Raw genomic sequence first — 27,141 nt, forward strand, 5'->3', positions numbered from 1 at the left:
CACATGGCTCCCTTAAAGGATTCACTAAATGAGCTCCCGCTAAGCAGATCTCCCAAGTCTTTGCGTGTCACCGTGATTTTTGCATGACTATAATACAGATTTTGTATCAACACCTACTGGTCCGTCAGCATGGTTATGGCTACTATATGAACTCTTGCATCATACCCGAACATGGTTCAATCCAATCTATTGAGAATTTGACTTGCCATTATGAGATTTATATGGAAAACTTGAGCACATATAAGGCAAGGCAACGCATTAGGGAAATATTTGAATCGTGGAGCCAATGTAAGCCAATTTGATCTTGAAAAAGTTGCCGTAAAGGGATAGGGGAGGTCCAGCCAAACAGTTTTAGTTTCTTTTTATAAATTAGCTTTTTTTTTCTTTTATGAATAAATATCAATTAGTTGCTTATAACCAAATTGGATACATAGATTTGCAAGTTGCAAGGTTGGGGACCTCATACATATAAAGATTTCAAATAAATAAGGAATTTACAGCGAATCTGCGCATCCTATTACATATTTGTACGAGACACATCAATCCAAAATACGACAAGACAAAAATGTAATTGTATACCAAGGCATCAACAAAGGAACACGCAATCTATCTAAACATGGGGTACTATTATACATCGTGTAGCACCTCATGGAGTAGAAACTGAGCTCAGAAGCCATACACAAAAAGGTTGGTCAAGAAGTACGGTGGTTTTCACCTACATTTTGAGTAGTGAAAATGAAAAATATAAGCACAGATGTCAGTATAAATAGATGGATGCCTAACTGCTGGCTGGTTCGCCTGTTGCAGATCGTTAAACACAAGCAGTTACACTTTCACCTTCTTGCTGTCAGCCTTGTCAACCTTATCATTTTCAACCTTCATCTTCTTGATGGAATCAAAGACAGATGATGGCTGCTCTTTGCTTGATGATGATTTAGCAAAGGGGTTAACTGGTCGCTGAGGCTGTAGTCCACTGCAGTCATCGGTGCTCATGTTTTTTAGGGCAACCTGATGAATGCCTCCCTTTGGGTTCTGATCAACTGTAGTTGCATGTGATGATCCATCTTTATCTTTCTTCGTTTTTATGGCCACATTTTCACCGTTTTTTTGTATCTTAGCTAACGGAGCTTGTAAAGGTGAAACCTTTAGACTTCTTTCTTTCGATTGGGTTCCATGTTCTACCTCTGCCTTGTTGGATTCACTTGGATTCCTTTGTTGGGTGGCCGGATTCAGTTCAGGCAACGTAGATAACTTCAAACTGTTTCCATTTTGCACAACCTTAGCTGGTGCAACTGCTTGAGTGCTGAACGCTAGTGATGGTGGGTAATTTGTATTAGTATTGGATAAAACACCTGTTGTTTTGACAATTTTTGCATCGTTCAGCATCCTCTCCTGCAAGAGCCATTGCATAATCTTCAGTTGAACATTTTAAGTTCTTACATAGAATCAACCGCCATTTTTTGCCTGGTAAAAAGTAGGTAGGTATAATTGAGGTATAAGGACTGTGGATTTCACCTCAAGTATGGAACTGAATTTCTCTTGTAATATGGGCAGCTTCAAACGTGTAACAAGCATCAAAGCCCCCTTCATTGACTTCTCAAGTGTCAATAATTTAGCAAGTTCACTAGCTCGAACAAGCTTATCACCTATGGAAATCAAGAAAAGAACAATAGTTAAATACAAAGTGCACAAATTACAGGTAAAATAACATATTTCAAGTTTTGTACCATTGCAGCAGCTGGAAATGAGCCTCAGGATGCACCGGTCAAGTGCAGCTTCCATGTTGAATGCTTCATCATCTAACGCAGTTGTGTCCAGACCCAAAGCAGCCATTTCTTCTATTTTCTTTTGGGTCTGAGATAGAAAGCAATGATTAAGCTCAAGATCACAGGTAGTGCCCCTCAAAACTGAAAGGAACACAATGTACCTGTGAGAGATGTAGCTTCCTCATCACAAACTCATTTTCTAAACTAGTGGCACCAAGGTCAGATGACGCAACAGGAAATGAAAGCTCAAATATTGTCAAAACAGGTTTGGGCGTCACCTGATAAGATCAAAGACATCAAAATACAAACTTCAATATTAGAGAATATAAGTATTTTTTGGTTGGAACATCAACACTTAAAAAGTTGTACGCATGAAGACTTGCATGAAGGCATACCTGTGGATAATACTCATGGGACTTGCATAGAATGCAGAATATGTTATTGGCATCTAAACCGACCACCCAATGGCTTTCATCTTCAGATTTTCTTGCCTTGATTGAACTGCAGATGGATATGATTGTTAAGTGTGCTTTAGTAGTTGTAAAATGCATAGTCTGCCAGGATCAGGAAGATACTATACCTAAATATTGGAATCCAACTTCCACCGAATTGACCAGAAAAGACCCTCAGTATTCCCTAGCAATAACACTATTCAGTTTAAAACTTCAATGGTACTATTAAATATATGTTGGCTTGTTGACAATGTGTTCATTGGTTATACCTTGGAATCAAAAGAACTAAGTTCACCATTCTCACTGAAACCAAACCAAGATAACTGAGACGAAGGACTTAAAACAAGTCGGCTGGACAATGATTGAGCACATTCAGATATCTTCAGCACTTTAACGTCCAGCACCTGAAAAGGTTACAAATAGATTCATGTTTCAATTCAGAATCTTGTAGTACCAATTCAGCCATCAGTTTCAGAGGCACACGTCACATACAACCATCAGTTCATGTACTGTGAATCAGTTGACACAATTGGAATCACGGTTCTGGGACACACTGGGAGATGCTGCGAATCGTATAACTAAGCTAAACCATATATCATTACACACAGAACCAAAAGTTAGATGAGCACACCTGGTCTCCCGAGGAAAGACAATCTGAAGCATGAGACACAATCGCTAGCTGATCTCCATGTCCTGCAGCAGTAACCACTGGGCCATTGACTGAGAGGATATGCATCTGCAAATCAATAAATTTGTATTATAGAACTCCATTGGAAACCAGTTGATGCTAACTAAATGTACAATAACAAACAATTAAATTTATTGATTCATAAAAAAAGTGTATATTAAATGGATATTTTCCAATTCAAGTGTTAACTTGGAAAACAAGGTAAATTGGATTTCATCAGTACTTATGTAATAATCCTCAGCTTGTAGCAAAACCTTCCACGACTAAAATGTAGTTTGATATTGCTATGTATGTCACGAACAGTTCTGTGAGCAAGCATTTTGCAATGATACAAGAATGCGAAATGTTCAGTAATGTTGCTTTCGCAAGAAAATCACTAAATTGGCAAAGCGGATGGTGATTATTTAAATTGAAATCTACATAGAAAGCACATTGTATGAGTTATTTTGTTGAGTGAAAAGTCAACGTTGTAATTTGTGAATGGCTCATGATGTACAACAATTTCTGTGGTTTTTATGGTTATGGAGGGGAGATTTTGGCTATATGTAGATAATCTAAAGAACGTTTTCAGCATTTAAGTGCTATAGAATGTTTCCTTGAACTAAATTTTAACTGGCAAACATAAAAATTTGTGGAATATTGCATGAATCCAATTCCCATACTCCATAACATTAATTGGCAGGGAACCAAGAATCAGGTGTTGGATTATTTTATTTAAATATCATGGATTGTTTTGTTAATACTTTTGAATTCAGCACACTCCATATACAACGCAGCTATTTATGAGCCAGACGGCAACTCTAATAGATACCACTGGCAAAAACAATAATGAATTATGTTCATTGGTTGTTTTGAAACTATAAGGAGGCAGCTTTCTTTTTAGAAAAATGAACTTCACAAACTAATGAATGACCAGTAATAGTTTTAAATACAGAACTCAAGGAACATATAAAACCTGCAAGCCTCCCTCTGTGAAAATGTGTAGGAAATTTAAACTTGTAACTGCAGCAACCCATCCATTACCAACAGCCACAGCCTTCACTTCTTCTCCCTCAAACCTCATTGACCACTACAGTTTTTGAACAAATAAAACAATAGTTCAGTAACCACTAAGTGGTAAACTTCAATCATATTTTGGAAGCTGGCAAATAACAATTTCATTTATTGAACCTACCTCACTGTTACCCGCCCAGCTACTGAAAGGACGGTACATAAGAGTGCTCATATTCTTGTCACCCTTGCATGGATTAGCGAAGACACTTCCTGAGTCATTCAGTGCAGCCATTGTGAAACCAAAATAATCGGTCATTGAAGGAACTCTAGGGCCTCTTCCGGTGTCATGGAAGTCAACCTGGAAAATACAGTAACTTCAGATGGTTTATTCACATGCAAGCTGCAAACAACTAGGGCATAGAATGGTTTATAAACATGGAGGATGCGAAGATTTTACCTCTACATGCGAATGACCCTCGTTTTCAATAGTAGTAATACTTCCAAGCATGTTGTAGGCAAGGAAATTTCGCTTTCCAGGTTGAGGTGGTGTAGACCCAGGCTGAAATGCAGTCTGCATTCTTGCTGTAACCAGCTTTCCTGAAGTTGCTGAATCACCCCTTGTCTTATCAGTAGTAACCCCCTTGTTATCTCTATGTGTTATATCTTTTATTCTCTTGCGTGACTCCATCTGAAGTATCAGATCCTCATCTTCACTATCTCCATTTGAGTGACCATGGAAGGTTGATTTCCTCCTCGATCTCTTGTGGTTGAATGGACCTGATTCGCCAAGACTTTCATCAACATCATCCTCCAATCCACCAGAGGTACTCGGCTTCTCGTCGTCGTCCTCGTCATCAAACAAAGGAATTTTGGTCGAGTTCAGATCAGGTGCACCCTCAGTGGGTGACTTCAAAGTCGACGGGATGACCGATTCCCAAATGCCAAATCTGCCGGTCACATCGATCACTGCAACAGCATTCGCCTCAGGTTTCCAAGCCAGGCTGCATATCCTCTCGTCGAATTTCTGCCTCTCAACGTCCTGCTTGGACTTGACATCCCAGATCAGCACCTGCCTATCCAAGCCAGCAGTGACCAGGTACCTCCCATTGGGAGACCAGCAGAGACTACACACGGGCTGCTCATGCTCCCCTTTCAGGGTGAACACCTCCTCGCCTGTGTCCCTATCATGCATGACCACGTTATTCCTCAGCCCCGGAACAGCAAGAAACTGCCCATCAGGGCTCCAGCACAATGCATTGTTGACCGAGTGATCTGAACCAAATGCCGGCGCGATACGCTTCAAGCTGCGGGCTTCATTCCCCGTGCAGAGATCCCAGAAGATGACCGTGCCGAAGGTATCAATGGATGCCAGATAATCGTTTCTGGGATCGAAAGACAAGCCAGTTACCGATCCCTTGTGGCCCTTGAGCACCTTGGAGATGGTGTTGTCGATTGTCGCGATCAGCTTGATGCCGTCGTCGTCTCCGGCCGCCGCCAGAAGAGTCCCCTTCTTGTTGAAGGCGAGTGACCGGATCGGCAGGGTGAACCGCGCGACATTGCTCTGGAACGCCCCCTCTGGAAGTAAAATCTCAAGAGAAAAAATGTCACAAATCTAGCCGGAGAGATGACTGAAATTAGGCGAACTGCATCAGGGCAGTCAGATCTAAGAACCTGGGAAGGAGTAGAACTTGACGGAGTGGTCGATGGATCCGGACGCCAGCGACCCGCCGGAGCCTGGCGCGACGGCGAGCGCCGTGACGCCATCTTTGTGAAGCCGGATCGTGGAAACCGCGGCCGCTGCCGCCGAACCCGAGCCCCGCCCACCGGCGGCGGCGGCTTCGTGGATGAGGATGGCCACGTCGGCGGCGGAGGCAGTGACGAGGTGCTGCCCGCGTTGGCCCCACGCGACGGAGCAGAACGCCGGCGAGCCGGCCTTATGCGCCTCCCGGAGCTTCACCACCCGGCCTTTCATGATGCACCGACGACGAGAGATTCTTCAGCCAAGAAGCTATGGTGGCGGCGGGTGTTGGGGAACTTGTTTGGGGTTTCCTGAGATTGATTGGCATGTCGCGGTTGGGGTTTTTGGTTGCAGAAATTTTGGCGGGTTTTGGCGCGCCCGCGCGGGAAATGCAGTTTGGCGGGAAGCTGATTTTGGTGGAGTGGAGTACCAGCGGGGAAAAAAAAAATACACCGAATTTCATGGCCGCATTGGTATGGATTTCAAAATAAATAAAACAAATTCTAATAACTAAACACACTGTTTTTTTTCAAATATAAACTCGTCGGGATTTGTTGTTTAACTATAGCATGCTTTTAGATGAAATATTTTTGTTGATAATTACTACTCTCTCTATTTTTTTTATATTACGTGATTGACTTTTGGATTATGTTTGAATGTTCGTCTTATTTAAAAAAATTATCCAAATATGTAAAATTATAAGTCATACTCAAAATTTTTATAATAATAAATTAAATTATAACAAAATAATTAATAATTATATATGATTTTTAAATATTCGAATGGTCACACGTAAACATAAAAGTTAATATCGTCATATAAAAAAATTGGAGAGTATAAAAAAATGTGCTTTCGAAAAACCATCCTCATAGCATCTCCAAAACTTGTAAAAAAAATCCCATGCTAGTTCTTTGGACTGCTAAAAATATCTGTGCCACATCTCTTTTCCACAAGGGATGTGCTCATGCAAAACACACAAGGCTTCGGAGATCGGTCCTTAATTTTGTGTTTTATGATGGACCAGTTAATTTAATCCTGTAATTAACAAAGAAAACTAGTGAATCGACCGACGGACCAATGGATGTTTTGTCCTAGCCAGTCGATTGATGTGGGATTTGGACAAATGATGCAATTGGCTATAATTTTAATACAAATTTGGTACATAAATGAAAACGGCAACAGCCACGGCTATGACTACTCAGCAGGAACCCACTAAAATACTTATTCTGGCTTATTAAAAAGTATAGGATTATGATTAATAAGGATAAACTAATTAGTTGGTTAATGCAAATTATCAGTACAACGAGCCGATGTTGATACTTTTAATGGTAATAACACCATAACTCATCGACTACAACTTTAATGAAACGATGAGTAAAATATATCAACTCAATATAAACTATTTAATTACCATGACCTTTTAGATTAATTTTAACCGAGGCAATACAAGATTGATAGTAAACACTAAGCTATCAAGTCAGAAAGAGTTGCAGAAAGCGAAACATAGATAGGATCAATTCAATGCACAATAGTAACTTAAATTTAGCCAATAAAATAATGAGCAGCCATACAAGCATGATTTGGATATTGGATTGTACCAATAAAGTATTGATCGAGTCAATATGATTACAAGTGATTCGATCTTACTCAAGCACCGGAGATCGAGTTGATGCAACCTAACCTGAAGGCATACCCTGTCAAAATACTAAGATGACGATGATCTAAAAGTTATGTGTACTGAATCGTTGTTTTTTATAGGACCCTAGGTGTATAGGTGATTGTGTATCAAGGCCCATAGAGTAGGGTGAGTGGCCTTGGTCTTCGCCTAGGAAGAATTTAGACCGATGTATATCCTCTCTTGTATCCTTAGAAATATCCCAATCAAGAGGAGAATATGTAATTAAACATGTGCTTGGAATCCCCGTTTACTATAATAGATCTTAATGGGGTTGTAATAAGAGATATAACTCTTATAAAAACTTTCAAGGTAGGGAATCCCCACATTCAGTACACATCGTTCATTTTGACAATAAGGGAGGAAGATATACCTTTCATGTCAAAAACCACATCATTTTTGTATAACCACAAACATTTTTTATAAAAACACATCGCTTGAGGTCTTATGTTTTTAGGAACTGACATAGGAATCCCTAAACATATAAGATGTTCGTTTGAAGCTATTTGGGTGATATACCATACCAAATAAGCAAGGCATCATTCAATAACTCGCCAGTCGCCACCATGATTATGAAGCATCATAAGTTGCTCATTTACCTGAGAGAATGACATTCTTGAAAATCTCTCCATATAGGTTGCGTTCTTTAGGGGTCATATTTCCTCGGCTTTTGCGTACATGCTTTCCGAATTACTAAGTAATGTATTTTTTTTATAAAATGTTTTTATAGAGAAGTTTATCATCTCATATTTCTAAAGTAGATTTTTAACTTTATAATAGTTAATTTTATCTTTTATAGTATTAAATAGTTTTCACAAAATCAAATAATCTTTAATTAGTAGTCTTAAAAAGAATACAACCAGAGCCGCAAGCTGTTGAATGGTTTTAAAAGCCCATTTGAACCTGTTGCTTAAGTTCTATTCTTCGTCGATGTACACCTGAGATAATGATTCCGAGTGAGAAATTGATGTAGCGATCACTTGTCTTATTCAGTTCGTCGTGCTACATTGCAGAGTTTCTGTTTTGATGTGTGCGGTTGCACACTACTACAGCAGACGGCTTCACAAACAATCAAATTTTATTTTCGCAGACGGGCTATTTGTATCCATCCCCTCTTTGGACAGCCCACCCACCTGAGATAATGGATTATCCCATGCGGGCAAAAATAAATTTCTGTATTTTACTTTTTTAAGGTGGCAAAACAAAACAAAAATATTTCATTGTAGAATAATCAATAGTGCCAATGTGTAGAAGGAAGCAGTCTCCTGTTTGGAAAATTGGAAACAAAACTATTTCATCGTATATACATCCCAAGATTCAATTGCATTTATAGCCTTTGTGCATGGGACTTGAAAACATCTGGGTCATTTTGGTTCGAGAAATCAACCCATGGTCATTCTTCAAATCTACGGCGATGACTATTGCTTACCTCTTCATTAGTTAATAGTTTTGAGAGATGAGGTGATGATGAACAAACCCATTCCATTCCTCAAACCTAAAAAAATAGGATCAAAACAATCCATTCAACAATTCATTCATCCAAACAATCCGTTAGAGATTTGGTCTAATTAAATTCAATCTTGGCTGACGATCACAATCTTGGCTGAAAACAACTCGGATACATACAGAAAGTGACTATTATTACATGCTTAGGAAAATGTACACACAAAGACTTACGAGTAACACAAGAATTTTTGAGAGTTTGAACTCTTCACGCTAGCCAAATCGTGGCTCCGTTGAGTGCACATCATATTCCACATCGAAATTGTACATATAATCAATGTCCGGGCAGAGCACATACTGACCACTTACAACCCCATCCAAATTCCTCTCTCTATATAAAACTGCAAGAGGATAAAAAGCATACTCTTTTTCTTCCTTTACACTGTACGCATGCAAGTATAGCAAATATAAACAGGCAGACCGATACTAGAGAGGTAGTCGGCAATAATGTTACACAAGGTTTTGGCGAAGCAATGGTTGAACCTCACTGCCTGTACTCCCGTTTCCATTCTGTGATTTCCAGAGGTTCCTAAGGAAACCATACCGCCGTTGAGCCTTTGGAGTGGCAATTGAGTCGGCCAAGTCCCCTGATGCCTGTGGCGACAGCTTCATGGAACCTGATGATGAGCTCTGCACCTTCTGGAGGCATACTTGCACAGCGTCATGCACTCGCACGAAGCACCACCCAGCACCAATCATGTCGATGATGCCCGACCTTGAAAGCAGCAGGTGTACCTGCCGGTTTGGGTTTGCTATAGCAATCTGCAACCAATCAGTAGTACCCCATGATTGAATGCAATTCATGTACACATTTGTTACTATTTTTCACTAGCTTATTTTTATTAGAAGTGCCAACCTGGATATAGCGATCTTTGTATTCTTGATACAAGTCCTTGAGAGCCTGAACAGCACTTGAATCGATGTATGTAACAGCTGCATGATCAATATTTGTTTATCTTAACCAGTCATCTAGTCAATCTATTTGATGATCATTAATTTGTGAATTGAAAGAAAGAACTTTTATGCAAACGTGAGTATGACAAAACAGTAGTGTGCCTCTTTAAACACTGTAACATAAGAAAAAGGTCTTACGGGACATCTCAAGGATCACAAAGTACACTCTTCCAACATCAGGTCCTCGATTTGAATTTGGGAGATTAAGCTCGTATTCACGCAACCTGATAAGTATTACGGTTACCAAGAACATCCATCAGGGCAACATAAGGATACAAAAGGATTTTGATAACACAAACTGTCAGTATCAAACAATCTACCTGTCTTTTATGTAGCTTATGTTCGCAAAGTAAATAGGTGCATCAATTCGAACAACAACTATCCCGTTGTATGTATAAGCCTCAGGGTATTGCAGTGTATTCCGGTACACAGTGGTGCCAGGTAAACGGCCCAATACAGCTGTACACAGACCATAAAAACTAGTTAAATCAACTGTTATACTCTGATACCTATGTGCAGAGGCTCTGGATATATTTGGTTATCATGAGATTCTACGTGAGTGTGCACAGTATCAAGACCAAAGTAATCCTGGAAACAACATGAATTACAGCGATGAAATAATCCATGACAAGAGAGAAAAGATGTGTTGAAGTGGACTACAGATTTCTTAAGTACAACCTCCAAACAGTACAGCAGATTATTGCCCACTTGCACTCTCACAATGGTTGTCGTGAGTTGTTTAGACTCCTGGATCCTATCCTACACAAGAATCTACCGCACACAGAATCATAGCCTACTTGTACTTCTGTTGGATGAGTTCCTCAGTCAGAATTATTATTACATACTCTAAAGCTGCTGGGATTTGAAGCCTCCCAGCTTTTTCTGCTGGCGTAGCCACCCTCGCGTGCTGACACGTCAGCCGAGCGGACTGCAGCGACTTGCTTGCTGTGACTAGCAAAGTGCATGTCAATCAACATGTGCACGCACCCTTTGCACAGAGACAGAGGGCTGGCTGCATGCCATGCGTTTATGCGTTATTTTTCCTTCCTTTCCATATTACTCCCTTTATTTTTTAAAATACGAAGTCGTTGATTTAATTATTTTGTTATAATATAATTTATTATTATATGAACTTTAAGTATAACTAATAACTTTGCATATTTGGATTAAAATTTTGAATCAGATGAACGATGAAACGTAAATATCATTTACTTTATTCAAAAAATATAATTATTAATTATTTTGTTATAATATGATTTATTATTATATGAACTTTAAGTATAACTAATAACTTTGCATATTTGGATTAAAATTTTGAATCAGATGAATGATGAAACGTAAATATAAAAGTCAATGGTGTGATATAAAAAAATAAAAAGAATATGTTTTAATTCCTATTATGTAGGATTGATCTATTAAAAATAAAAACTAAAGGTTTTTTCAAAAAAAAAATTGAGATGTGACCAGAGACGTGTGTTGCCCAGCCTGACAACACGATAGGTTGACCTCTAGTTTTCTTTATTTTATGAACCTTTTTATTTACTAGAATGATTTCCAGATCTGAAACTTTTGGCCATGCTGGGATGGCATGACCAAAAGGTTCAAATTTGGAAATAATTCTAGTAGTGCTTCAGCTTTAAATTTTTTTAAAAAAAGATTCATAGAATAATAAAAGTTCTCGTGCAAGCCCTCTTAAGAAAAAGTAGGAATCATCAGCCTATTATGATTTGCAAATGAACCATTGTAGAACTCTTTTCATAATCCTATTTACTAGGACTAGAGTTACCGTTTGCCCTGGCAATAATAGATCAGGGCCTGACACCTAACTGTTAAAATTCTTAAACATAACAACATTTAGAAATAGCAAGTCTATCCAAACCCATGTTGCACATTTGAATAATAGCACAGGGACAAATCAGGTGCATGATAGTGAAGTCACCAGAGACATGCATAAGCAGTACATTAGCTGTTATTCTCCAGGAATATGGATTGCAAGGTGTAGTCCAGGTTTCTGTCCCCGGTCCTCGTCAGAAATATATTCTGGTTTAGGAAAGGTTGCCGTAGGGCAAAGAGCAATTTGCATGGAGGCTGAGCACATGGGAGCGTCAGATAGAGAGAAGCATACACACGCTCCTGCACCTATGGCACGTCAGCTATACAGTCGCCACAATACATGACCAGTGGGTCTGTGGGTATGCAGGAGCCTTCAAAATCTTTGGACAGGATTTTTTGGTTCATTAAGTTTTAGTTAGTTACTTTCATTTAGGCATTTTAGGTATTGTTTCTGTCCTTATTTATCTTTTAAGGTCTCATTGTTAGAAACCCCTTTTTAAGAAGAGGGTCCTCTAGTGTTAGTGTTATTATCATAGGCCAATAACAGAGAAGCATAGCCAGCCAGAGCTAAGGAGCTTAGGATACTCCAATCTCTCTACATTGTACCAAGAAGAAGGTTACCATCTACCCACAGGTAAGCCTAGGCCCCTGTCTCACTACCTCTTATTTCTACCAATGTATCCTCTTTCCCAAGCTTTAATAAAAGGGAATCACCAATAGAGGAGCAGGGTGAGATAGAATGGTAGTTTGTTTGTTTGAGAAATGATATTAGAGTTTGGGCACCCTCGTATCTACTGTAGGATAATTTACTCACCTATATGAGGATTTGCTGACTCATGGATTACAAAGGCCAATGAGAATCCAACCTACAAAGAAGTATATCAAAACAATGCTTCTACTCACACAAAATTTGGAACATTTCATGTCTTATCCACATTTCAGTAACCAGCAATAAATTGACACTTACCCCAACAAGAACACCAATCTCAATACCAAAAGTTAATGTTGTAATGAATGTGATTGCCCATAGAAAGAAATCCTTCTTGTCAATACTCCACAAGAATATAGCCTCCTCGTAGTCTACCTAAATAACGAAAATGTCCATTGCAAATCAGATTGATATAGTTTACAAGTAGGCAACAAAATTACAAAAAAAATTATAGTGACATGTCAGAGAAGAAATCTCATAACACAGAGTAAAATAAATTATCTTTACTTATTTGATGGGTAAAAGCATTCATATATGTAAACTGTTACGACTTTTATCAATAAAATGTTCAGGCTGGCAGAATGCTACTGGTAGTTTCCTTAACAAAGCACTACATAAGCATCATGATTACATCATCTTTTTTGAAAAATATATCTGATATATCAGAGCAGTAAGATGTCCTTACCAGACTAGTGACAGCAGAAATCACAATTGCAGCCAAGGCACACTGAAGGAAATAAATCAACTCAGATTAGCAATGTGTGTAATTACCATAGCCAATAGAATATCTGAAATGGAGTTGTCAGTGCTTGTTTTGCACAATAGTACAAGTACAGTGTTTCCATTTTCAAGCATACATACTTGATTCATTAGGTTACACACTTGTTTCTCTTTTCCTGGGTGCGGAGGTTAGGTTGCAGGATTAATACAAAAACTTATTCACTTTTCCCTTAAAAAATGGTGCCTAAAAGTTGGCCTCTGCAATAAAGTTGTTTTTTATTGGAAGTTTTAAGAGTACACAACTGTTGTAATTTTCAGTTGATTTAGAGGTCTCAAGGAGATACTACATCCTACTAAAATGCCTACCTCAGTCTTGGTAAGATTTTACATAGGTCAATTTCTTTGCCCATGCACTAAGATATAGATGGTTGGTACAGACTAAAAATAAAATTAATAGAGTGAAATGTGATCATTGTTGCAGATCTCAGTAAGTGTTTACAGGCATAATCATCAATCAAAATAGAATAGCAAATGCATTTTAAAAGGTTAAACTGTTACTTACGTTTGACATTTTAAGAGAAACACTTGAATATACTGAAAGATGTGTTATCTATTAGAGTAAAATAAGTGTGTAGTACATGAACTTGCATAGTGGGTGCAATAACTGTAGAATGCTCATTCCGGTGCAACAACTTGTTCAGTCCATGCGAATCAGGACAAAATTGTGTCACACAAGCAAATTAACGACAATTTTTGCTAACTAGTATGCTGTATTGACTTATAAGAGATGATGATGCATGAAGATGTCACTTTGCATACACCCCTCCCCCCTAAGATTGACTTTATTGAAAAACTAGTAATGCCCAATGCCAGACCATATTTTACATCCAGGTCATACAAGTGATAGATCAGGCCAAGGTGCAATCATGAATTACCAAGGCCAGGTGGCTTTCAGATTTGAATCTTCAGTGCATCAATTGAAAGCCAGTATAGTAACAACATTAATTTCCTTATATAGTCATTTTTTCTGTAGTTCACACCGACTAAGCAAGTCGTGTCCCATAATAAGCATTTTGCAAGTTGTTGCACCTAATTATATCCATCACTCAAGTTTGTGCACCTTGCAGGTGTAATTCTTCATTTATTAACTTTACAAGAAAGAGCATATAAATTAGCTACAGTAGATATGCAAAAAGTATAATTCCAATTTAATTTGGACTGTGCAATATACCAGAAATACAATAAAGACCTGTTTACAACACTGAATTTTCACATTGTTTTCATTAGATATTTGAGAAAATAATGAAATATTGAAAATGCAGCAGGAATGTGATAAAACAAACACGAATTCCATACCAGTAAGAAAAAAGAAAACAAGATGCAAAAAGGATCTCAGATGGCAATCTATACAGGACCATAATTACATGAAAAATGTGCTGCCAAAGAACGACATGGTGAGTCTAACCTGAGGTATATCTGTAAACAATGGTGTCATAAACAAAAGAGCACCACCAATTATTATGCCCATTATGATTCCAGATAAACCAGATTTTGCCCCACTTTCATGATTCACAGCTGACCTAGAAAAGGAGCCTGAATGAATAGAATGAAATAATCAGCTTTCTGAAACTTGGCTCTGGTGACTTAAGGATTTTCGCTATGTAATATTCAGATAAATAATCAGAGAATGATGCACTCATTATAAATATGGCAAGTATTTACCTGTAGCAGGATATGAAGAGAAAAATGAACCACATATGTTCGCTATACCAAGCCCAAATAACTGTGAAAACAAAACATGAAGGGAAGGTATGAGTTTGAGCAAATGAAAAATATTTGGGAGGAACAAAATGTAGTTCCTACTGTGTAAGAATGCCTGGTGATTCAGTGTATTTATTATTTAAGGAAACCACAATATCTGTTTTCAAAATCTTCACAAACTGCTAAATCTTACTTCCTCCATCCCAAAATAAGTCATCTTTCTAGTTCAAATTAGAATGATGAACTTATTTTGGGACGGAGGGAGTATATGCGTTTGACAAAGATGCGATGGAATAATGGACTGGAGACATTGCATTGTAGAATGAGGCAATAACTTGGTCATCTGAAAAAATACCCATCAAGTTAAACTTTCTGTAGTTTGCAGTTGAGACAAGTGTCAGGATCAAACTAGCTTTTACATAACATCCTTTCATGTAATTTACTGTTTTTAAATTTGAAATGCCATGACAAGATTTAAATGGATCCTACTCTTTCCATCATAACATGTAGTCATTCCTAAAGTTGCTTCTAAGTATTAAGAAATTCGGTGGAATTAAGTAGATGAATTTTGTGATTGGTTGAGAAGAAGTAGGTGGACAAATTAAATGTTGGACGGCTGTGATTGGTTGAGATGATGTTTTCCGCCTTTCTTTATCAGCTTAACCTTTTGGATTGAACTCATTGGTGCATGCAACTCAATACGGTATTAGATGTAATTAAATGAAAAATTGCAGCCCACTTCTATTGGGGCGCATGAGGGGTTTGAACTGCTGGGTGCATGCAACTCGATCAATGAGGTAGGTGTAGAAATAGCTACATTATAGGACGGAGGGAGTAAAAGATAAAAAAAAAGAATTTGGTGCGTGATTACTTCATGTCTTAGGCTTGGTACACTAACTATCCATAAAAGCAATTAATACACGACATACTACCTCCATCCCAAAAAGAACATCATTTTCGCCCATCTCACACGTACCAATACAAAGTCAGAAAGACTAGAGCGCCCTTCACTTCAGGAAACTCCAATGCAATTGTTCCCCACTTTAACAAACTCCAATGCATTTGTCCCTCACTTTTGCAAACTCCAATGAATTAGTTGGGCAAAAAGTGAAGTTATTTGGGACAGCGGGAGTACAAACCTATCGATAGTCTACTAATTGTTAACTCTAACATAATGTGCATGAAATATCATTTTAATTTTCATAACATGACCAAATTGTAAAGAATATTTAATAAGTTTGATTATTTATGTAGAAGAGGTCTACTGATTATAACATCCTTGCAGATAATGTGGGTGAAACCTAATCTTTTTATTACATGACATACGTAACATGAATATAAAGATACTGCATTTGTGAACAATGGGGATCAGCTTGCCCCCAACATCAATTCAATACATTAGTTACTCAATGGTTTACAGCTTACCTCCTTATTGGGGTCCAACTCATAGCCATTCTTCGCAGCCAAAGCTTTAGCAATTCCAACAGATTCCTAATATTGTATGATATGAATGGTGAATAACACTAAAGCAAGTAAAAAGGACTGATATAGACTAGGTTTTTTCTTACCAAAATGGCAACACCAGTGATAAGTATTGCAGTTGGCATTAGGGACCACAGATGCTCAAATCCTCGAGGAATGGAGAACTTGGGAAGGCCTTGTGGTATTTCACCTACCTAAGCACTCAAGAAATAGAGAATTACATATAATATAGTTTTTCTTGATAGACAATTTATGGTTGACCAACAGAAGTTACAGAACAAAACAACATGACTCTTAATTCTTAATTCTGCATTCTGCTGAAGTGGCAATCGATTAAATGTTGATTATGACAGTTTGTCAAAGCAGGCAACTAAAAACAAATAACAATTAAACTTTATACACACATTTGAATATAAGAAGCATCACGTAACAAAAAGTCAAAAAATAATGAGAAACACCTTTTGTGGGTGTTAGAAATGTAGCACAAAACAGTACCATGTACTGCAGCATTATGATTAAGAGTTTACTTTGTCATGTGGGGAATACGTTATACACGTCGCCGCAACAGGAACAGCAGCAGCAATACTTGAAGAATTTGTATTTGTGGCAGCAATACGTGAAGGATTCGTATTTTGTTTGGTTTATACGATCCAGAGTTTGTTTAGGAGTTTGCTTAGTTATTTACGGGTCAGAGTTTGTTTAGGAGTTTGATTAGTTATTTATCTCTTAGCTGTTAGGATTATATCTCTTAGGTCTACTATATATATTGTATGTTGGTTCAGCTGAAAATCAATCAATAAAGTCTAGTTTGCCAATCACATATTCCCTGCCTCGTCCGTGCGGCGTCGAACACGGCTCCTCCGCGCCGGCGAGGTCCAGGGCCACGCCCAGCTACTGCCTTCAAATATTCTCTTCGCCATAATCCTCCCTCCAATCTCCTCGACCGTGACAACTTGGTATCAGATTCATCTGGTTTCGACTCCATGGGATCTCCACAGAATCAACTCGATGAGATCGCAAAAAATCTCACCTCCATGGCTGCCCAAATTTCTGATCTTTCACGAAAGATGAGCGCCTTGGAGACATTGGTGCCGCTCGCTGCCGGAACGCGTAACTCAGATTCAAGCTTCAGCCTTCGAGTACTCGGAGCAGGTTCGGGCACTCAACCTGGCTGTCCAGCGCGTCGAGGCGTCACAGCGCACTCCCTCTATGTCGGATCCCTCGGGCTCTACCACGCGCACGGCACGCGACGGCCACCCACCTCCAGTCGACAATGACACGTCTTCCCGCCATGGCCCTCATGGCGACAACACAGCGGTCGACAACAGCTTTCTTCCCCGCGCTAAACTTGAGTTTCCAACATAAGACGGCAAGGGCGATCCGTTGCCATGGCTGAATCGTTGTGAGACCTTCTTCCGGGGACAAAAGACACCAGAAACTCGCAAGGTTTGGTATGCGTCATTGCATCTACTTGGTGATGCTCAATTATGGTATTACAGGCTTGAGCTTAACTCCGGTGAACCGACATGGCGGCAATTTGTCCAATTGGTCCATATCCGCTTTGGCCCACCGATGATAGACAGTCCCCTCGGCGAGCTCACGGCTTTGCGCCGCACGGGCACGGTGGAGGAGTATGTGAACAGCTTCCTTGCCTTGGTGTGTCGCGACGTTGAACTATCCGAGAACCAACAAATCCAACTCTTCATAGTAGGCCTCGTGAACCCTCTCAAGACTGATGTGGCGCTCTGCCGCCCTTGATCGCTGGACGATGCCATCATGCTGGCCCGGGCGTACGAACAGCGAGAAAAACTCGGCGCTCCGGCCGCGTGCCAAGACCAACGCTCCCAGCCCCTGTGTCAATCGCGCCCACCCCTCCTGACGCCAACAAGCAATCCGCCCTGTCAGCCCTACCTCGCAAGCGCCTGTCTCCAGCCGAGATGGCCCAACGATGATCCGAGGGGCTCTGCTACAACTGCGACGAGAAGTACGTCGTGGGCCACCGTTGCAAGAAAGCTTTCGTCATTGAGGTCGTTGGCTTCGGATGATTCCGTGGATGACGCAGACGACACGCTGGGGATCCACGCGCTCATGATGGATGAGCCCAACATCTCACTGCACGCCCTAGCTGGCATCCACACGCCCAACTTTCAACACGATCAAAGTGCGGGCCCGCATCGGCACAACGGACTTCGTCGCCCTCCTCGACTCCGGATCCACGCACAATTTCACCAGTGAAGCCGCCGCACACCGTGCCAACGTCCCCCTCACACCGTGCCTCGGTCTTCGCGTCACGGTAGCGAACGGCGATATTGCCAGGCCGTTGCCCACTGCAGTTGGTCACCATTGACTCCCACAACTTTGTCATCGACTTCTATGCGCTCCCTCTTGGCGGCTACGACATCGTCCTAGGTCCCAATGGCTCGGCTCCCTCGGGCCGACACTTTGGGACTTCGCTAAACAGTCCCTTGTGTTCGGGCCCCCAACGGATCAGGTAGTGTGGACCAGCATCGACGCACCTACACCGAGCCCTACAGCATGCCCTCAGGTGGCCGCCGTCAACGGCACGTCTGGCGAGCTCATGTCCGAGCTACTCGACACTTTCCAGGATCTCTTTGCCGAGCCCCATGGCCTACCCCCGGAGCGCCACCTTTGCCATCGGATCCGCTTGGGGCACGGCGTCTCGGCAATCGCGGTGCGCCCGTACAGCTACGCCCACATTCAAAAGGATGAGTTGGAGCGCCAATGTGACGAGATGTTGAAACATGGCGTGATCCGGCCCAGCTCGTCGGCGTTCTCTTCGCCGGCACTATTGATCAAGAAACGGGATGGCACGTGGCGATTCTGTGTTGACTACCGCGCTCTCAATGACAAAACCATAAAGGACAAGTTCCTGATTCCGGTGGCTGAGGAACTCTTTGATGAGCTGCACGGCGCCAAGTTCTTCACCAAGCTTGACATGCGCTTCGGCTACCACCAAGTACGCATGCACCCTGATGACGTGCACAAGACGGCGTTCCGCACGCACCAAGGCTTGTTCGAGTTCTTAGTCATGCCGTTCGGCTTGACGAACGCCCTAGCCACGTTCCAGGCTCTCATGAATGATGTGCTTCTCCCGTTCCTCCGCCGGTTCGTGCTGGTTTTCTTTGATGATATACTAATCTACAGCTCGTCATGGTCGGAACACCTCCGCCATGTGCGTACCGTGCTACAAACCCTACAGGATCATCAACTCCGCCTCAAGTGCTCCAAATGCGAATTTGGGCTCTCCTTCATAGCGTACCTGGGACACGTCATCTCAAGCGCTGACGTGGCCATGGACAAGAGCAAAGTCCAAGCCGTCCTGGATTGGCCGCTGCCCACAAGCGCGCGCGCAGTCCGGGGCTTCCTCGGCTTGGCGGGCTACTACTGCCGTTTCATCCGCGACTTTGGCTACATCGCCGCGCCCCTCACAGCACTTCTGCGGAAGGAAGGTTTCCACTGGTCGGACGCCGCCGCATCAGCATTCCGGCAGCTACAACACGCTCTCACGGCGGCCCCAGTCCTCCAGCTCCCGGACTTCGACAAGGAGTTCATCGTCGAGTGTGACGCATCGGACTCGGGCTTTGGTGCTGTTCTCCATCAAGGATCTAGCCCGGTGGCCTTCTATAGCAAGCCAATCACACCACGCCACGCCAAGCTTGCCGCCTACGAACGTGAACTGATCGGCCTCGTCTAGGCCGTCTGTCATTAGCGGCCATATCTGTGGGGGCGTCACTTCCTCATCTGCACCGATCACTACAGCTTGCGCTTCCTGTTGGACTAGCGCCTATCCACCATCCCCCAACACCAGTGGGCCAGCAAGCTCCTCGGCTTCGACTTCAACGTAGAGTACAAGCCGGGCACAGTGAACATTGTGGCGGACGCGCTCTCCCGACGGGACGAACACCTGAAGGAGGCTTTCACTCTTTCGACCCCCCAATTCACCTTGTCCGACGAGCTGCGACATGAGATGGCCTCTTCGTCCGCCCTATCCGCCATTCGCGATGACATCGCCAAGGGCACCAAACCACCGACCTGGGCATTCACCGACGGCCTCATCACGTTCAAGGGCCGTGTCTTCGTGCCGTCGTCATCCACATTATTGCCAGTCGTCCTCGAGCTGGCGCATGGCCAGGGCCATCAGGGCGTGCAAAAGACCGTCTCTCGGCTTCGCGCGGATTTCCATATCACGTGGGACAGAGCGACAGTGCAGGAGTTCGTGTGCGCGTGCCTCACGTGCCAACGGAGCAAGACAGAACATCTCCAGCCGGCCGGCCTCCTGCAATCCTTGCCAGTGCCATTGGCGGTATGGGCCGACATTGCGATGGACTTTGTCGAAGGGCTACCAAGAGTACACAGCAAGACAGTCATCTTGACGGTGGTCGATCGCTTCTCCAAGTTCGCCCACTTCATTCCATTGAGCCATCCATACACGGCAACGTCAGTGGCAGCCGCATTCTTCGCTGAAATCGTCCGCCTGCATGGGATCCCAATGTCCATCGTCAGCGACCGTGATCCAGTCTTCACCAGTAATTTCTGGCGCGAGCTCTTCCGGTTGGCAGGCGTGCAACTGAACCTCTCTTCGACATTTCACCCTCAGTCCGACGGCCAGTCCGAAGCAACCAACAAAATTATTGCGATGTATCTTCTCTGTCTCACCAGTGATCGACCTCGACAATGGCTTCGATGGTTACCATGGGCGGAATATTGCTACAACACATCATATCAATCGTCACTTCGGACATCGCCGTTTCGCGTCGTCTATGGTCGCGAGCCACCGACGCTACGCGCCTACGAGCCAAGGTCAACTCGCCTGCCGGCCGTCCAACAGGCCCTCCAAGAGCGAGATGGTTTCTTGCGGACAATCCACGATAATTTGGAACAAGCTCAGCAGACGTGCAAGTCGGCATCGGCCGGTGTCGTCTCTTGCTATCAAGGGGCGCGGAAAATTGGGACCTAAGTTCTATGGGCCATATAAGATTGCCGAACGCATTGGCACTATGGCGTATCGCCTCCATCTTCCCCGGGCACTTGATTACATGACGTGTTTCATGTGGGGTTATTGAAGCCGTTTCGCGGCGTTCCGCCGGAACGAGTGCCACCCTTGCCGCCCACTCATCATGGTCAGGTTTGTTTAAAGCCGGCCTCTGTTTCACATAGTCGTTTGGCACGTGGCGTTCACGAAGTTCTTGTTCATTGGAAGGATAAACCAGCAGCTGAAGCATCGTGGATGCCGCTGGATGAATTTCGGTCTCTACATCCAGATTTTCAGCTCGCGGACGAGATGCTTCTCCAGGGAGGGAGAGATGTCATGTTGGGGAATACGTTATACACTCCGCCGTGACAGGAACAGCAGCAGCAATACTTGAAGAATTCGTATTTGCGGCAGCAATACGTGAAGGATTCGTATTTTGTTTGGTTTATCCGATCTAGAGTTTGTTTAGGAGTTTGCTTAGTTATTTACGGGTCAGAGTTTGTTTAGGAGTTTGATTAGTTATTTATCTCTTAGCTGTTAGGATTATATCTCTTAGGTCTACTATATATATTGTACGTTGGTTCAGCTGAAAATCAATCAATAAAGTCTAGTTTGCCAATCACGTATTCCCTGCCTCGTCCGTGCGGCGTCGAACATGGCTCCTCCGCGCCGGCGAGGTCCAGGGCCACGCCCAGCTACTGCCTTCAAATATTCTCTTCGCCATAATCCTCCCTCCAGTCTCCTCGACCGTGACAACTTTCAAGAGTAATAACATCTTTTGCGAAAAAATTAGTTATTGCAAATATATATATTAATTGTTCCATTGTTTGAGATCATATCGATTACTTCAGAAGGTATCTGTTTATTCAGAAACTGAAGATATTGTTTGTTAAGGATGTAATGATTGTATTATTAAGGAGTAAGCTATTCACGTCACAGTGCTGTTCACGTGGATAGTACCCATGCTACTGTAGCAGTCCCTCCTTAAAAAAGGGACCCATGTAACTCATAATCGATTAAGCAATAAATAATCATAAAGTTAGGTCTATCTTGATTAGATTCTCTAAACGACTAGGCGCTTACAAGAACGATCTCACATTTATCCTGGTCTTTAGACAATTACCCTATTCATGAATCAATATATCTAACACATTCAATTTACCAAACAAAGAACTAGTAAAACTCTAAACTAGAGTATCATCGCGAATGGACTGTTGTGTGTACCACACTTAATAAGATTTATGTTCAGTACTTGTTCATTCATAATAACAAACCAAGTATTTCCTTTGAAAAAGGCAACCACAATTTTTTTAGTGGAAATAATATTGTAATGAAAAAATATTGGGAGGTGGAGAATAATAACCCACCTCACAGGCATAAATCAATAGCAGTAGAGAATGTTGTATATTTGTAATCAGTGTAACTTTCTTCTTAAAAAGTACTTCCACCGATCATATTTTGTAACATCTATGACTAACAAATATAAAGAATAATGTTAGGAGTTTCTTACCACTGATATGGAAGACGGATGGAAAACTTTTACAAAAATTGTTCCAAGCACAACTGCTGTAAGGGGACCAGAAGCTCTTAGGAAACGCAATCTTTTATTTGATTTTCCCTGAAAAGTTTCCGGTTCGCAAGATAAAAAAATAGAATTTTCCTTTTGGTTGTAGTGTTTGCACAAAAAGAAAAACAGAAGAATCATAGTCATAATAAAGAAATTAAGAACTCACTAGGTTTTTCATTGTGAGAAGAATAGCGAAAAAAGTTGATCCCATTACAAATGGTGGCCAGGAGAACTGCAAAATGGAACTGCTATATTAAGTTAGTGAAAAACATGTAGTTAAAGCACCAACAAGTATATTATGATCTGAAAGACGACATTTACAACACCTTTGTATGCAGATTTACCTAAGGAATTGGATTACATTGGAACATGCACTGTGCATGAAAATTTTAAAAGAGAGAATAAAGGGTCTATCTATAAGCTGATCATATGGACACTACAAAGCCCACCTGATCTATTCCTCCAATTATACTCTCGATAAGTGGTATAATTTTGCTGCTTCTTGTAACACTGTAGCCCAAGAAATACTTGATCTGTGACAAACCAATTACAATAGCTGAAGCTGTAGTGAAGCCAGATATGACAGAATGGCTAATGAATCGAATAATCCAACCAAGCCTGCAAATAAGAGCATATATCATTGATAACATAATTACAGTGATAATTAAGCATAGCTCAATGATTTTGATTTTGCGCTTCTAAAACTTAGAAGATAGTTGAAGTGCACAAACATGGGAGAGCATGCATATGGTACTCATAACAGTACTAGCTAAATATACACAGATTTGCTAAATGTTCAAATAATAATTCGAAACATTATAAATACACTACATATATACACAAGAATTTAATCATCCTGAACCTTTGTTTTAAATTGTGATCTTGAAGGCCAAATAAGACAAAGACAACATGGAGTGCATAATCATAACGAATACAGGGAGCAGTTTGAAGAAAATGCACTGGTCATGGTGACGACGATGGCATCACCTTCATTTTAGGAAGTATGGATGCATGCGTGCAAGCTTTTAATGTTCAATTCAACCATTTTCGTGAGGTTATCAAAATACAAGTAATACATATGAACACATGGTAATGTGCTTGCACTTTTCGTGTACTATAATAGCAATGAATTGGGCCACCGAGTCTAGCATGCGTGCATAACATAAGGGCATAACAGTTGTTCTGTGTTCATTATTTTTTTAGAAAATGAAAGAACAGTGAGTCGTGAAATAGTCATGAGATCCTCAAAAATATGTGGTTATGGTGCCTACTTCATCAAATTTTATTATGATAAGTTGCTGTTTTTGAGTTAGCACATATAAAACCATCATAATATCACTTTAATAATAGCAGGATCTATGTACTGTTTGCCCCCTACATGAATTTCAGGATCACATACCATGAATATAAGGGATAACCTGCCATAACTATATCTCTAGTATAAAAACTTTAGTAAAAGATATATCATCAGAACACAGCAAAAAGCAGAATAATATGTAAACTAGTGGACCAACTTTTAACCTCTAGTTATTGTTATTATTCTGAGAGAATAAAGCAATGGTCATGAAATATCATAGGTGTAAAACTTCAAAATGAATATGTGTAGATGTCTCCATACTTCTTGTTATGTCAGTGCTTATGGATTTTCCACAACTTGAAAAAGTGTAAAATGAATAAAAAAGAACAGATGCTTTCCTAAGTAAAATAGAATTACCTTAGCAATCCCATCAAGCATTCTAATATCCCAACCATGAATGCCAATAATATGGCTAATTCTGTGTACAGCTCACTGGATGAATCAACAATACTACCAAGGACATTAGAAACTAGAAGAGAGACAAGAGCCACTGGACCAACCGCCAATTGTCGCGATGACCCAAAAATTGCATATACGAATAGAGGCAAAAAGCCTGTGTCTGTTCATCCATAAATGGCAGAACTAGGTTAAGCTCAATTGAAAACATAAAACAAAAACATATAAGGATAGGAGATGTCAAATATATCCACCCTCTGTCCCAAAACATAAGCAATTCTGGAGTTTTTCATGGGATTAAGGAGAAGGGTGAAATTAAATGGGGGATGGTTGTGATTGGTTCAGTTGATGAAGTAGGTGGAGAAGTTTCTATATTCTAGGACAAATTTTGAACGCTAGAAGTTGCTATATTTTGGGATGGAGGAGGTAATACTTACATAGCCCATATATTGGGTGAAGCCCAGCCAGCTTTGCATATGACATTCCCTACAATATAATGCTCAAAATTGTTAATATTCTCATTTCAGCCATGTTCTGATTATTATTTTCAGGATTTTGTCCATTTCATCGGAGGATTTTTAAAAAGCTTCAATTGTAAAATAAGATTAGTTACAGATTATTGGATATAATATCAACTGTCAAAGGTGTTGACATTTTCATGCAATGAAATTCATGAATAAAAAAGAAATAGTGCAACAAATGCATCCCAAAAGAAGGCTAATATTTTATACCCATTTGGCAATTTCAGCTTATCTGAAGGATGCACCAGTTTGCAGCTTATTAAGAAGCAAAACACCAGAAAAGATGTCATGAAAATTCAGTATTTGCCAGTAGGCAAACCAACCTAATTTCTCAAACTGCAATTTGCAATGGTGTTAACAGAAGGAATAACCGACTGATATGTAAGCAAGATACATGTTCAACAGACCTTCCTATCTATTGCCAAAATCCAAAATTACTTCATACTTGGAATTATCTTATTCCAGACCAACATTTTGAATTGATGGTTGGATCCAATAATTAACATAAAGTGTTAAATAGACCATATGGGGGAGTTTGGCACTCATCCATTATGCACTTGAATAATCCATTTATACTACATTGACACAATTAGATCTTAGAACTAGCGACCACCAAGCAACAAACTGTAATAACTTTAAAAGTTAATTTTGCAATTGATTCTGACGAATTTTGAGTTTTTGGCAACCCAACAAGGCAAGCGAGAGAATAACCAAGATTAAAATGTTCCACCAGGAGACAAAATAATAAGGTAATCGCAGGAATATTAACAAAACGTAATGTGATGGGACAAACATGCAGAGAAAGCAGAGACATAAACCCTGTTTCTAGTGAGGGAGTTTTAATATTAACAAATTTACTCATCTTTCCCGTTTGATAACCAGGAGCAGTTGAAGTCGTGCATAGGAATACAAAATATTGCGAATGATACGAGCAGGTACTTGGGGCACAAGCATGACGCCGACGGTGATGCCAGCAGCGAGGTCGGCCTGCAGATCCTCCTTCCACTTGTACCTCCGCATCCACGACAAGCAGGGCAGAGCCGCCTCCGCCCAATCCCGCGGTCCCATTCCCCGCGCCTTCTCCACCATCACCGACAACCACGAGGGCGAGGAGGGGGCCGACCTCCCAGCTACCGCCTCCAGCGGATGCCGCAGCGGTATAACCCGCACCGGCCTCCCCCCGCCGCCCGCCATGACGCCGAGATCGCCAGAGCTCGTCGACGCGTAGGACTTCTCCATTAAATCGGAGGGCTCCTCCTTGCAATCAAACGATTTGCCCCCTCAGACGAACAGTAAACCTGCTGAAACCAAACACTGCCCCAGGGTCTGATTGCTCACCGGGTAAGGGCAAATACCCGGCTGCCGGCCACAGGGGCGGCAGCAGAGGTGCTAACAATGGAGACGGCAGCCAAAGGAGATGCCGTGGGCGGGACGCGCCAAGGATGGTCGGCGCGAGGTGGTGCCGGCCAGCGGCGACGGGATGCCGGCGTCGGTGAAGCCGAGAGGTGGAAGCACGCAGACGCAGGAGGGGAATGGTTTCTATTCTTTCTGCGCTACTAGTATCATCAAGTTATCAACGGCTCCGTAGGACGAGCGATGATCCGACGGCACAACAAGCTCGGAATGATTACCGTCCTCAGGTTCACACACACAGCACGTTTGTCTGTACGTGGACGGGATTTGCGGATGAGTGCACGCTGCCCCGCTGACTGGCAGTAGGATGGCGATGTACATGGACGGAATGCTGGCGCTGATCCATTGGGTTGCTTGTGGACTGCAGAGAAGCAAGGTCTCAAGTCGATTCACATAAAAAAAACTTCATAATGAAACAGAGGGTCGTGTGGGACCATCAATATGAATATTTTAACGGAATTGCTATCTGTCATGTGACAGATTTTCTAGTAGGTTTTCTTTCAGCTTCATGACCTTTGGATATGCTTTAAGATTTGTGCTAAAAGTTGTTTCGGATCCCCCAGCCCATGTAATTATCTATAGTGGGTTATTATTTGGGTTTCTTTTGGGCTTACTTTTTG

The 27,141-nt window shown here is 41.5% G+C and overlaps 2 protein-coding genes across 2 annotated transcripts; both read right to left on the bottom strand.

The window, feature by feature from the left end:
• Positions 1 to 456: 456 nt before the first annotated feature.
• LOC102703333 (WD repeat and HMG-box DNA-binding protein 1) lies at positions 457 to 6,107 on the bottom strand (the record flags this gene model as incomplete). The annotated part of the gene is given in 13 exon segments (XM_006660983.3): positions 457 to 1,392; positions 1,516 to 1,646; positions 1,728 to 1,854; positions 1,928 to 2,044; positions 2,162 to 2,267; positions 2,347 to 2,402; positions 2,488 to 2,622; positions 2,850 to 2,954; positions 3,862 to 3,975; positions 4,081 to 4,257; positions 4,357 to 5,474; positions 5,571 to 5,879; positions 5,882 to 6,107. Coding segments are annotated over 13 exon segments (3,288 nt in total), but the record flags the coding sequence as incomplete, so codon positions are not given.
• A 2,828-nt stretch (positions 6,108 to 8,935) lies between these two features.
• On the bottom strand, positions 8,936 to 26,541 carry LOC102704912 (sulfate transporter 4.1, chloroplastic-like). Its single transcript, XM_040527462.1, has 18 exons — positions 26,447 to 26,541; positions 26,048 to 26,365; positions 25,025 to 25,073; positions 24,549 to 24,750; positions 23,284 to 23,452; positions 23,001 to 23,066; positions 22,778 to 22,885; positions 16,361 to 16,468; positions 16,218 to 16,283; positions 14,754 to 14,814; positions 14,497 to 14,624; positions 12,997 to 13,038; positions 12,570 to 12,686; positions 12,417 to 12,468; positions 10,090 to 10,228; positions 9,908 to 9,993; positions 9,672 to 9,748; positions 8,936 to 9,577 (listed from the first exon to the last, which is right to left on the bottom strand). The coding sequence occupies exons 2-18, from the start codon at positions 26,345 to 26,347 to the stop codon at positions 9,266 to 9,268; spliced, it is 2,082 nt and encodes a 693-aa protein (XP_040383396.1). The 5' UTR covers positions 26,348 to 26,365; positions 26,447 to 26,541; the 3' UTR covers positions 8,936 to 9,265.
• Between the last annotated feature and the right edge of the window lie 600 nt (positions 26,542 to 27,141).

This window comes from Oryza brachyantha, chromosome 9, assembly GCF_000231095.2.
Source record: "Oryza brachyantha chromosome 9, ObraRS2, whole genome shotgun sequence".
In the NCBI taxonomy this organism is placed as follows: domain Eukaryota; kingdom Viridiplantae; phylum Streptophyta; class Magnoliopsida; order Poales; family Poaceae; genus Oryza; species Oryza brachyantha.

Excerpts from the sequence above, each read along its gene's own strand:
- LOC102704912 (XM_040527462.1), bottom strand. The coding sequence starts at position 26,347 with ATGGAGAAGTCCTACGCGTCGACGAGCTCTGGCGATCTCGGCGTCATG. Across the intron at positions 24,751-25,024 it reads TCACCCAATATATGGGCTAT|ACACAGGCTTTTTGCCTCTA; the intron begins GTAAGTATTACC and ends ATGGATGAACAG. Across the intron at positions 12,469-12,569 it reads AGATTGGTGTTCTTGTTGGG|GTTGGATTCTCATTGGCCTT; the intron begins GTAAGTGTCAAT and ends ACTTCTTTGTAG.